This window comes from Seriola lalandi, unplaced genomic scaffold, assembly GCF_002814215.2.
Source record: "Seriola lalandi dorsalis isolate HSWRI2012SDOR001 ecotype SW California unplaced genomic scaffold, Sedor1 jcf7180002054782, whole genome shotgun sequence".
NCBI lineage: Eukaryota > Metazoa > Chordata > Actinopteri > Carangiformes > Carangidae > Seriola > Seriola lalandi.
In genome coordinates this window covers 922,753-936,572 of record NW_019525335.1, presented here as the reverse complement: position 1 = coordinate 936,572, position 13,820 = coordinate 922,753, and the positions used below count along the sequence as shown (strand labels likewise).

At 42.3% G+C, this 13,820-nt stretch overlaps 1 protein-coding gene across 2 annotated transcripts in view; it reads right to left on the bottom strand.

Annotated features, from left to right (window-relative positions):
- Positions 1–13,820, bottom strand: part of bbs9 (Bardet-Biedl syndrome 9) — a 161,595-nt gene that overhangs the window by 114,273 nt on the left and 33,502 nt on the right. Inside the window, exons 14-15 of one of the 2 annotated variants that reach the window (XM_023425470.2) lie at positions 6,913–7,017; positions 25–39 (exon numbers count right to left, since the gene is read on the bottom strand). In XM_023425470.2, the coding sequence (XP_023281238.1) occupies positions 25–39; positions 6,913–7,017 (120 nt within the window). The remainder of the gene's footprint in view (positions 1–24; positions 40–6,912; positions 7,018–13,820) is intronic. The other variant, XM_087179093.1, reaches the window with a different exon arrangement.

The following is a 13,820-nucleotide window of genomic DNA, read 5'->3' as shown; positions in this document are numbered from 1 at the left end:
CAGCACTACTCACCAAACACTTACCTTTGGGATTTAGTTCTGCAGAGAGGAAGAAGAGAAAAGTTAAAGGTTAGAAAACAGAGACAGCAGAAGAAAGAGGTATCACTCCTCCTGTCTAGTTTCATTTAGTGCACACCAGCAACAAAGCAGCGCTGGAGGAGTTGGGCTTTGCTGTTCAAACAGGAGGGGATTCCCTGGGAAAACCTCCATTTCCCTTCATATGGACAGGCACACAAACACACAAAGTCAAAAACACACTCTGGGAGCGCTTGGTTCGCCTTCCCACACACTTGGAAAGTTCCGCTGGAGGAGAATACGTCCTGCCGACAGAGCCAAAATAATCCTGAATATGATAAATTGTCCAAATCCAAAATTAAATATCTGCTCGTCAAGAGGTTAGCGTGACAACCGATCCGACAGAGTATGGAGGAAAAGACACGTGTCCTAATAAAACGATCAGTATCAAGAAGTTTCACCGGTTTAAAAGAAGAGAAGGTAGAATAAGAGAATGAGAATACTTTGTTAAACTTAAAATTAAACCTGCTCTGTATGGTGGATTTCTACATTGACCTTGGTGCTTGCTGTAGCAGGAGGAGGCTAGTGTTGGTGTCACAGTCACAGGTTTGTCATGTGTCCTACCGGTTGGCTTCTGAACGTGAAGAAGGCGGGTCTTATCGGGATATGTCAGAGGGCAAAGGTCAACAGAAAGAACAGAAGGAAACCGATACTGAGGAACTCCTATGTTGAAACCACGATGGACAATAAATGGTGAGGTATTTTTTGCTTTTTTGCTTCTGTCTGTGTTTATATTTGAACCTTAATGAACTGAACCAGCGTCATACTGTGAGCAGCTAGTGCAAAGTTTGGTGATGGACCAGAGGACCGGGCCGGCTGCAGCCACTGAGACGAGCCAAGTTCCACAGTGGGAGAGGAGCTGAGTTCACAGAGGTTCAGACCTGCATCATCTCCTGGCCATCGTCAACCAGAGGAAGTTATTGGTAAACTGCTGCTGGTATAGCAACTATGCTGTGTGTTGATTCCCTTTACATGCCTCCACCATGATGCTGTCAAAACTGCATAGCAAGTAGTTAGCAGCATAAAGCTAATTACCACATGCTACAAGACCTTAACTCACTATATATCAGAGTAATACCACATAAGATTTAAAGTGTATGTTTAAAGTGTTCAATATTAATGTGAAGATGTATAAATGCTAATTTTTGTTAGCCTGCCTATGGAAAAATCCCATTATATGCAAGCGTCAAGCTAATGAGCTTTGATTTCCACATGCTTGTAGCAGTGAGGCGGCGCTTGCTTTCAACAGCAACTGGTAACACTTGATTTTTATGTTGTTTTTTTGTGTGTGTGTTTATTCAGTTTTATAACACTTTGACGAGGAACAATTAAAATCTGCTTTTGTCTCCTAGTCAGAGGACTGTTAGAGATCTGCCAAATGTTTACAGAGGATAGAAAAATAACTCTGATCTATGAAAAAAACAAAAAAAACCATCTCTTATCCCTGCTCCTCACCACCAGCTTTCCCCAGCTGCTGTGGGATTTAAACCGTCGGCCTCCTGCTTCCCTAATCTCTAGGCCGCAGCCATAGAAGTCTGGCAGATTAAGCTCTGATTTGATTGGTCGAAGAGGATTTCCTGCGAAGGTGAATGAGAAGCAGATGGCAGGTTGCAGGCCAATGAACAAGGCACTGAGGTGCTGAGTCAGACGGTTTGCGAGTTATTAAACCTGATGAAAGTCGTGCTTCCTGACTGCTGTTGCTCTTTCTTGTAGTAACTCCATCACGCTCGCTCTCTCTCCTGTCATAATTCTGCCTTTTAATTAAATATCCCGGTACTTTTAATTACCATTTAATGTCAAGAACATCACGTTTATTTAATCAACATATAAAAACCGTACCAACAATACACCGTTCCCCTTAAATTAGATCAATCAAAATGCAGAATTTTGAGGCCTACCTGTGCCTACACCAATTAAAAGTAATTTGCTCTCAGATACAAATAATAACCTTTCATATGCATCAGTGTTCAAGCAGTTCTCAAACCAAAGTAACACACCAACAAAGACTCAAAATATGTTCATATTTAGCAGCATTATCTAATCCTACAATGCTACCTTCTGTTATTAGTTTGTCTGGATCTCCTCTAACCACTGTGCAGAGCCAGAGACAAGAAAGAAAAAGCAGAATTGGAGGAGAGAGAGAAAAAAAAAAAATCAAATGGCTAGACCAACACAAAAAGGAAGGGAGTAAAAAAGAAAAAGAAAAGCGAGAAAGAGCTAAAAGCGTCAATGTTGAGTGAAAGCTCCAGTTAAACGTAAAGGACATGTCAAATGGAGCAAGAAGACACTCACAGCACTCACTCAGACACACACGGTAGCCGCTGTTGGCCGGCTGCCAGCCAGTGTTCAATCAGTCTTTCCTGTTTTAAAATCTCCTGTAACGGCTGAGAAATTAGACTGGCTGAAATGATTGAAATTCTGGATCCATTAGCAAAGAGTCAGTCTAGTGTTTCATGACTGGCAAGCCTTTATTTTATCAATAATAACTGAGAAAGTCGAGACGGTGTTCTTTTGTTTAATTAACACAACACCTAGGTGATCGGCCTGCTTTGCTTTTAGAATTTAAGAAGGAAAAATTTCCCTCCATGACTTTCCTGAACTGAAGCAACATCAACATCAGCAGGTTACGGCTCTCTAACGCTCCATACTGAGACAAAGATGGAGACGACCTACACTGAAGTCCAAGATGTTGGCTCATCAACAACAGGGATCTACTCTTAACCAGTCAATGGACTTGACAAGCGATTAGAAACACTGGATAAATACGAAATATAAAACTAAATCTTTCAATGAAACACAGCTGAAAACTAAAAATCGCTCCGAGAGCACAGATGTCTGCCAAGGCCGCGAAACCCCTCAAATTTACTATGTCAAGACAAATTTTTATGTGCATTTGCATAAAGATCTGCATCAACAGTAGAAACAGATAAGAGGTTTGTGCCAGAACTTTTTAAAGTGCAGTAAGTGAAGCAGCTCATGAGAAAATAGCAAAAAAAAAAAAAAACAATTTAAAAAGTCTTGTTTAAAAATCCTTCTTTAAATAATGAATCACTTGTTCCTTGGCCAGTGGCCTAACTTTCCACCAAATCTGTTCCTAAGTTTTTCTTGTACAGTGAAAACTAACAAACAGAGCTGAGAACATGATCTGCTTGGCAGAGATAGCTAGCGACACCAACCACTTCGGCTAGCCGACAAAAGCTCCTCTCAAATAGATTTCAGACCTGGCAGTTAAACAAGGAAGGACCCAACGAAAACACGGCGGCCTCCTGGAGACATCGGCATATGGAGATGCCGGTCACTCTGGCAAGCTCAATAAAACAGGAGAAAACAATAAAGACTGCCAACTAGCTCCCTGGGTTTCCACACGAACTGGCTTAGCAACCAATGAATCATGGCTGGCCGTGTTTTATGGAAATTATCCGCACAGTCGTAACTTATCTTTTGACTGGTCGGATGAAAATGCCCATTGTGTATGAGGTAACAATGTACTGTAAATGCCAACTTGACCACTTGATCCCTGTGAAGTGTGTTTGTGTAAAGCCCATTGTCAGGGCGTTAGGAAAATCACAGAAGGCACTAATGAAATTCTTTCTAGATTGTAACGACTGCAGCGACCACTGAGCCTCCTTTGAAGGGCTTAAGGAGTCAACAGTCTTCTTAAATGTCAAAGCCTTTGTGGGGCTTAAAGATGGGCACAGCAGCCACGGGGAGGGATGGTGTTGTGTGGGGCGGGTGGTGTTAAGGCGTAATCATCACCCCTGGGTGGGAGCGGAGAGAGAAAGAAAAGAGACAGAGGCAAAGTGATGCATTCCTCCCATACCGGGAGAGCATTTAGAGGATGAGGGGAGACGAGGCATTAATGGAGATTAGCACTGCAGGAACACACAACCGCAGAGTGACAACCACACACACACACACTGACGCATGCTCATGCTCTTATTATGACCACTTTGCAGTTTAGAGCGGACAGGACTCTACGTCATGGTTGGATCGCTGCAGGTTCGATGAGCCCAACAGGAGTTTTCACTTCCATCTGGCTGCGTTTGAGCTTCAGGTGCTGATTTATGTGTCGCTCTCTAGTGACTGAGTGAAGAGGCTGAAGCGAACACAGCTTTGCTGACGGCGAAAATGCGAATGGTTTGATTGTTTTTGGTACAGACTGACAAAGGTAGCATTGTTACAAAGTCTTAAACACTAGTTTAAAAGTGGTTATAGAGTAAAATAATGTTAATGTTGATTTTCATTTCCAACTAAAATGTAACATCTGTCCAACATTAGAGTTCAACGTCTTTCTGATGTTACATAGATGTTTGGTGGCAGATGGGGAGGCTTAAATTACGAGCATATCAATATCACTTAACAAGCCTGTGATGAATTATTTCTTGCACAGTAATAAGTTTAAATAAAAAGTTTAATAAATATCAGAAAAGTTGAAATTTGCCACTACTGCTGCTAGCAGCATAATTCAGGTAGCTGGTTTGGTTTTGGTGGTTTGCAGGTGAAAAGACATCTACATATCTATTAAAGCTGTGCTGAATCTGGCTAAAAGATTGTTCAGACATCTACTTTTTATTAGATTTATATTATAATTAAATCAGTTATATTAGAGAATGTCTGTTTCAACTGGTTCCTAAGGAACTCCTGGAGATATGTCTTTGCAAAAGCTGTAGAAAAATGGCGAAAAAAAACAAAAAAATCAGTTGCATATGCTGCAGTTTTATTGCAGAGGTTTACGAGTGAAGTGTCGCTGCAATAACACCAGCTTGTTTACTTCCAACTACCTTCCTAGATTACACTGCAGCTGCACACTTTCCTGTACATTGCCAGATGTAATGGAAATGATCTGGCCAAAAGCATGTGGACACTTATCTTGTGTACTCTTTGGTCTGAGAGTGATTTTCGAGGTTTGAGCCTTAGTTCTCACTTTAATGTGAGACGCTCATTTATATTTTGAGAAGGTCCTTTCCTGTTTCAACATAACAGTGTCACATTTTCATAAAGAAATGTCCTAGTTTCGGGCTTGACTGTCCCGCACAGAGACCTGACCCAATTTAACACCATCCAGCACCTTCGGGATGAACAGGAAGTCAGAGCTGGACCTCACTCATGGAGCAAACCCCTGCAGCCAGGTCCCAGATTGCTTTATACGTCGTCTCTTTACTTCTTCAGGTTGACACCTTATAAAACGCGTTTTTCCCTGTTTCCCTCCACTCTCGTATCCACGCTGGCATACCTCTACTTCCTGCACCTTTTCTTTTCAGTCTAAAATACCTCCCTTCCTTTCTCTCCACCCAAGCTTATGTACATTTTTCTCTTATTTTTCCTCTCCACCGAGCATAACTCACCTCCTTACCTGCTCTTCCTTGTCTAACTCCTCATGTGCCTCACCTCTGTTCTGTTTTTTCCATCCCGTCGCACCTCCTCTTCCTCCAACTTATAATAAACCTCTTCTAATTCTACCTCCAATCTAACGGGTCCTTTCCAAAACATGATATCGCACCCCCACATACTCTCCCCCAGCTGCTTGGCTTCCAAGGCTCATTGAAATACTCCAGACTCCTTATTTTCAGCTATTTATAGCATCACAATAAAGCTTAACAAAAAAGAAACACTTCCCAATATTTCCAGACATTTCACATTAAATGTGCTTCTGGGGAGGGGAAACTGTTCCACCAACTGAGGCCTGCCAAGGCAAATGTAATCCAAGGGAAACAATAGCATGAAAACATGGATTTTTTTTTTTTCATGAGCTACGTTTTAAACGAATGCTGAAATCAGTATTTTAAAAAAAAAAAAAAAAAAGAAGGAGGTCTGTGACATTTGAAATAAAGAGTGGTTTTGTTGGTGTGCAAGGGGAAAGTAATATCTTCCAGAAATATTGCAGGGCTGGGAAACAGATGCCTGGAGGGAGCAGGGGGATGAACTGGGTTAGTTTGGAAAGAGCCCAGATGTCCTTACGTCAAGTCAGCGCTCTGTTAGCAGCTGGTGTTCAGTTCTGTTACACTGCATATAATGGATGAGATGTTCATAATGTGACTTGCTCTAATGCTAATGCTGTTACAGACGGACTAGTTTTACCTTTAACGCTGTCACTGTGACAACAAATTAAACGTGCATTACTGACAAAACCGGAAAGAGCTGAACTAACTGAACTGCTCTTTCTCAGCTTTTGTGTTGTCTGAGATGTAAAATATCACGGCTGTTATAGTTTCCACTGTTTGCATGATGCTTCTCCAGAAAGAGTTACATTTAATGTCATCACTCTTTTGGAAAACAAAAATAAAATTGTTATGAGTCATGGGGGGAGAGTTTGCACCGTCAAAGCTGTTAAGATGGATTCAGACTGAACATTAAGTGAAGTTTAAATGTGATTGAATTTAAAGTTAAGTGGATGCAGCATGGAGAAAAGCAAAGATAAATCCATGTAGGTTGAAAACGCTCATCAAGAACGTGAAAGAAGAGTTCCTGGTGACCGCACCTACACGTACACGCTGCATATTGATTGGCTGAGAGGCTCTATGGTGTGAGGCGTAGGTAACAACGCTTATATGGTCACGGTAACCATTTGTAAACTGAGAGAGACATGGCGCCTATTTCAATTCAATTTGCGGTTTATATTTAGTGTGTCAATGCTTTTTTTCCCCCAACAGGTTTACATGTAACTGTGTGTAATTCTGCTCTTTCTGTTTCGAGTTAATAATCAGTTCAGACTCATTCTGCGTTAGACAGAAACTAACTACTACCAGAGTTTCTGGGGGGGGGGGGGATTTTGGTTTTGAGATTGACTTCCACACACGTGGGAACCAGCTTGAAATGTGTCGCGTAGGATTTTTGTACCTGTTGGCGAGCTGTAGGACACAGTGATGTCTCCGGTCAGATCAGCGGGGGGGTAGTGGCCGTTGAGGAAAGCCGAAAATTCCACAACGGTGGAGGAACCAACACCTGGAGGGGAGAGAGAGAGAACAAACACATGTTAACACCAAGACTGAAGTACAGAGTCCTCAGATCACTTCCTGTCCAGCTGCTGCTCCACTACCTCTTGAAACTCAATGCGATCTCTCATTAGGGGTCTTTTTCATCACTTACTTTTCCCTCAATAATTACTATATTTTTTGGTGCATTTCATGCTTTTATTGGATAGTCAGCAGGGAGAGAGAGACGACAGAGAGGTGAATGTCGTCCAACAAATGTGCCTGTATGAACCAAAGATGTTGAGTTCATGATTGGAGCCTCGACCTGGAGGCCGCCAGAGATGCACCGACCAAAATGTGTCTGGAGTACCAAAATCTGACGTTTGCTCCGGTTTATATTCCTTTATCAGTTTCTTTTGTATCTAACTTGAATTAAAAAAAACAAACAAAATTTTGGCTTAATTTCTTCAATGAAATTTAATTATTTAAAAAAATGGAATCAAGTTTCTTTGGATTGTGTTTCAGATTTAATATTGTAAAGAAAGGTCACGTTATGAAGGTGCGTTTTTATAAGATTGCTGTTTATTCCTTCCTTCCTTCCGTCTTGTGGTTTTGTTTGGTTTACTATATTGTTTTTTATTATTGGGTTTTATTATTATTATTATTATTATTATGGAAAGTGTAGGATTCAATGTTTTCAAAGCTCGACCCACACTTGAGACTAAGAGTCGAGCTGTACTGCTTCGATTAAATGTTGAATCTGTCTCTCGTGGAAGTGCAACACTGAATCGACAGAGTTCCTTGTTAAGTAATCTGTGTTATTATAAACGTTAGTGAGGTTTCTCTTACTTCTAGAAAAGAAGTTCCGGTTCTACCCCGACTCTCTTAAAAGAAAGACGTTGAACGATGGATAAGGAAACGGGGCAGCTGACGAAACACACACACACACTTGAAGAGTCAGCATTTTGAAAGTGTGGACGGGACAGGATACAGAAAACCCAATACTAAGCAGACCCCTTAATGTACACACACAGCCACACAAATACTCACACACAGCAATGATTACGCTAAACATCTCCAGGCAAGGTGAGGACAGAGGATTAACAACATAAACCAGAACTTTAACTCCAATCCAAGTACACACGTACACACGTACACACGTACACACACACACACACACACACACACACACACACAATACTGAAATTATATGTAGCATGGGAAAGGGGTGATGACTTGTAGCTTCCCTTGAAATACCCCAAAACTAACAGAGGGAGAGAGAGGGAGGGAGGGAGAGAGAGAGAGAGAGAGAGAGAAAGAGAGAGAGAGAGAAAGAAAGAGAGAGAGCAAACAAGCTGGAGAGAAAAAGCAGGGATCAAATACAGACAGAGAGGAAAGGATATATTACAGCTAATGGCTTCATGCAGTCTCACACACATATACACACACACACACACACACACACAGGGTGGTGTGGTGGTGTAATGGGGCGTGATGTTCCTGAGCTCGACCTGTTACAGGTGACTGAAGCCCAAGTATGTGTGTGTGTGTGTGTGTGTGTCGATGGAAAAAGTGTATATGTGTAATGAAAGAAAATGAGGAGTGTGCCTGAAAATATGTGAATTTATGTGAACTGTGAATTTATAAATCATTAGAATCATTAGGACAGTAAAGAACTGACACACACACACACACACACACACACACACACACACACACACACACACACACACACACACACACACACGACAAGTCCTCTTGAGCTGAGGATAGACAGAGCAGGAGGCAAGACGGATGGGAGGAGAAGAAAAGAGAGACGACGACACCCCCGACCCCCCGACAGACAGAAGAGAAGATAGATGATAAAAAGCAGGGAGACTTTCTCCTCTCTCTGTCAGACGCCCTGACAGCGCGACCTCCCCTCGCTCTCTTCTTCTCTTTCCTCCCCTCTCCCACACTCCTCACCCTCCTCTGCCCTCCCTCCCTCTCAGTTCCTCTTTTCGTTTTTTATCTCCTCATCTTTGGCTGTGCCATACCTTTCTCATCCTCTCCCTCTTTCCTTCTGTACGACCAATGAACGCCAACAGATTCTGAATATCAATTCAATGCATTTAACTGTTCAATTCCCGACTGTATAATAAAAACAATACTGACCCTTAAACCTTGAACCTCTGCGACTTCAATTTGTTTCATTACTGCACAACCACAAACAAGAATATAGTATATATGTTAAGACACCAGAAACAAATGAAAAGCATGATTATATATTAATTTCAACACGTTCTATAGGTTCACGAGTGGATTTCAAACTTCAAACTTAAGAGTCAGATAGGAGTGTATGGAGGTGGAGAGATAGAGAGAGAGTCTGTGACCATAACTGTGCATCATTAACACGATATCAATATTCCATTATTTAAATATCACTGTTATCATCAACACAGATACGTCGCAACGCACCTAATGAACATTAAATGAAACGTTTTGGGATTTCTGTGCTGTGATCTCTTGTTAAATACATGGTGTTAGCAGGATATTTGTAATAATCAATAATCGGTCAGGCTCTAACAAACACATTCCACCCGCCCTCTACTCTTCAACCTTTTCCTTCTCCTCGTGTGTTCTCTCGGTTTCTTCACCTTTGTCTCTGTCTCCGTCCTTCTCCCTCCTTTCTCCCTCTCCTCTGCATCCTTACTGCCTCTCCTTCTTATGTCTACCTTCCTTTAGTTTCACCTTCCTCTCCCCTCCTCTTCCCCTCGCTCCCTCCTGTCTGTCAGCAGAAGGCTTTTAACCTCTGTGCCCTGGAGGTCAAACTGGTCAGACTGGTTAAAGTGCTTTAAGTGTTCCCAGGCCCATTAAGACCAACAAACAACACCAAAGAAGACACAGAGTAATCCCTCCTCCTCCTCCTCCTCTTTCTCTTTCTGCCTCTCTATCCATCTCTGTCTCTTTTCTCCCCCGCTTGTCATCATACGTTCGGGCACATCTGGACAGGTCAGGGGGGCTGCCGTGGAAGCCGAACGCATGAGCTCCAGGTAACGTGTCGGTCTCTGTGACCTGGAGGTCCGACCCAGTGAGACTGTTCAGACTGGTCCCAGTGTTCTCCGTCACATTAACCCATTAACACCAACGCCAACTAAAACAAACTCCACAAAGGAGCCTGAAATCCCCCACTTTACTGCCTCTCCTTCTTTACCTCATTTTTCCCTCCTCTCTCTCTTTTCTTCTCATCCTCAACAGTTGTGTTTTTATAACTTTCTGCCACCTTTTCATTGCCTCTGCACCTTATTTATCCCCAGGTTCCTCCCTCCATTTCCTCTTAAGAGAAGGAGGGAGCACTACTCTGATTTTCTACACATACTACAAGTTTTCTCCTGGTATTTCCCCTCTCTCATTCACTTTCACCCTCTCTTCCACCTTCTCTCTCGTTCTCCATGAATTCCCCTCTATAACTATTTATACTCGAGTTTTAAGAGCACATACGTGGCTGCTTTGTTCACGTACTTGCCAGTGTACTTTATGTGCAACGGGAGGATGAAAAAGAATATCCACTAAGCAACATTATTGGTGTCGTTTGCAGATACGCACAACCACTGCTCCAAAGAAACACCCTGTGTGGAGTAGTCAATGATTTTTTGGAGCACTTGGGGACAGTGGAAACAAGTTGTGACCGCAACATTGACAAATAATCACCTCTAAAGTTGAAGGTGAACCTTGGATTTGTGTTTTTGGCAAACCTGATGAATCAAAGTCCAATATTTCCTCTCTTTTATCTCCGTTTTTTGTGTTTGTGTTTGTGTATCAAATCCTGAAATCCTGAGAAACTCCTGAGGGAAAGGTTCTCTCACTACTCAATGCTCCTAAAAATGCTCTAACTGTCTGGTGCAGCCACACATTTAAATAATGAGCCGAAGCTCATTACGAAGCCCCGTTAAGCCGAGAAGAGCTGCAGATTCAGCTGATAATTCTCCACAGGTTCATCACGATGAAAAACTCTTTTTTACATTTATTATAGCCACTTTAAACATTTTAAATTAAAAGTATATGAGCACTGATACTCTCCTTCCTTTCTACCTTGTTCTCTCCCTTTACTTTCACTCCCTCCCTACTTCCCCATTCTCACTTTTTAATTAAGATCGCTTTTTTTTCCCTAAATTTAATAAACAGGTGTAAAAAAATAAGCAATAAGTTTTTTTCTTAATGCAGTTCATAGGCTCTGTTTTCACTGCAGTTCTTAAACTGATTTGTCTTATTTCGAACTGCACGTTTCTCCTCCGTTTGACATTTTTGGGCCCAGTGTTGCACGCACAGTGGAACCCCGGGAGAAGAGGCGCAAAAAGATGCAAGTTTCATTTAAATTACTGCAACGAGTAGAGATTTGCATTGTGGTGCAGATTTGGTCTCTGGGGTCGCACCGAGAATCGCTGTTTGATTCCACGTCTTCCTGCGTGTCTGTGTGGTGAAGTGCTGCAGCTACCCTCAGGCCTCAGGTTATAGTAACTGACAGCTCAGGTTAAAGCGACTACCGACTGTTTGGAGGAGGTTACAGGTCAAGAGGGGTGGAGATGGGGATCTGTACCGCACAAGGAGATGGGAAAGGGGGCATGTGTGTGCTTGTGTGTGTGTGTGTCCTTTCTTTGCCATGTGCAAATAATATAAAAAGCAAAACATGGAGAGAAAAACAAATCTGGAGGGTGAATTTGTTCTGAGACATTCCTGGTCTGCCGCTGCTTTACCTGTGTGTACGTATATATGTGTGTGTGTGTGTGTGTGTGTGTGTGTAATCACACATCTCAAACAAGGGAATCTGAGGTGACCATCGGTGCAGTGTTAAACACTGACCCTCGACCCCTGCAGTTCAGGATCAGGTCGGATCGCTGTGTAGGGTCTGTCTTTAAACACGACTAACCCGATCTTCACTTGGAGATAAAATGTCCGACACACAGAAGTGAGTTTTACTTTCAAAACTCTTCTGGATTTGAATGTTTTGGTTAGAGCTCCACATGATGTATGATGATGAGGATGATGGTTTGGCAACATGACCGTTAAAAAAAATTAAGCAGACCGGTTCACACTAATGGTAAAAAAAAAATCAATTTGGTGGTAATGGAAAATAGAAACATGGCAGCTGTGGTCAGTTGACACCAGTTTGCGTTGGCTCCACTGTTAAAAAAACAAAACAGATGAAAAATGATTCATGTCGTGGTGAAATGGTTCGTGCAACAATTAACTGCACATATAACCCATTTAACTGCACCTTCACACAATCTATATGTGCACATATGCATGAAACTCTCACTAAAACGAAGGCCGGTTTCTATTTGACTGTGAAACCGAGAAAGTAATAATATGAGACGTGAGATCTGGTGCTGACACCAAGATGATGAAATACATTACTTTGAGGAACATAAACATGTTTAATGAATATGTAATGTGCGCGTGATTGATGGAGGAGAGGAAGAGCGCTGCAGACCGACACAGAGATGGGGGAGATTTAAAGAGAGACGGGCGGTGGAGGAAAGAGGGAATGTGAAAGACGGAAGGAGAAGGAAGCAGAGAGGGAAAAATAAAGACATCGGGGCACAGCATGACAAATGAAAGAGAGGAAGCAGAGAGAGGAAAAGGTGGATGGAGGAAAAGAGAAAAGGGTAGAGACAGGGAGGGAGGGAGAGAAGGAGAGCAGAAAAGAGAGAGAGACAGAACAAAGGAGGCAGTGTGTGGTGAACAGGGGATTGAGTCGCCATCTGAGACGAATAAAAACTGGAATAACAATAAAAGTCAGGAGGCGCTACCTCCCCTCCTCTTCCTCCCTCTTCCTCCTCCTCCTCACACAACCCCCCCACCCCCAACACTAAGCAGCACGTGCACACGCAAACACACACGCTTCATCACTTTTATTATCTTTTGTTTTATGTAAAGCGCTTTGTGACAAATCCCTGCAAAGATATTTGGATATAAGCTTGAGTTGACATCCACACTTATACTGAACACACACACACACACACACACACTTACATCAGTGCAAGTGTGTGTAAAGATATACGTATCAGTGTGAGGAGGAGAAGATGAGCAGGTGAGAGAGAGTAAATGTACAGACAGACAGAGATAAAGCGATGATGAAAACCAGACGGGGGAGGTGTCACAGCGGCTGTGTTGTTGGTAATAGTGTTGCTAGTGTTTCTCTAAATTGCAGCCACATTTTCCCATAACACCTGTGGCTCTGTCACTGCTACTTGTCTCTGTTCTTTTTATTCGGTATTGTTTATATTATGAAAAAATAAATAAAAAATGAGTCATGAGATGACATCAGGATAAAAAGAAAATGTGAAGGAGAAACAGAAGCAAAAGGGAAGTTCAGGGTTTATATGCACCAGAAAAAAAAACATGCTATGAGAATTACACAGCCATTTTATGAAGTTTGCTTATTTCCTTATTTTTAATAATGATGGTAATGAATGTGACAATGAGTTAATAATATTTAAAATGCTATTTTACTAAATCCCCATTGGAAAAACCATCATGTCTCTTCTCCCTCTTTATGACAGTCACCGATCACCTTAAAACCGATCACCCGTGGTTAATACTCCGTGTCTGCGGCTGAGAGAAGCACTTTCGGCTGTAGTCCTGTCGTCCCGCCTCCCACCTTGTTCAATGCGCCGGCACGGCCGTGTGGAACTTTTACAAAGTGCGCGAGACTGACAGAGCGCACGCCATCTCACTCATAGATGATCGCAGCATCCACAGCTCATGTCAATCAACGACATAAGTTGGGCTGTTAAGAGTTACAACATTTGCGAGTATGGAAGAACTTTTCCTGGCAGAGGAAGATGTTTCTAG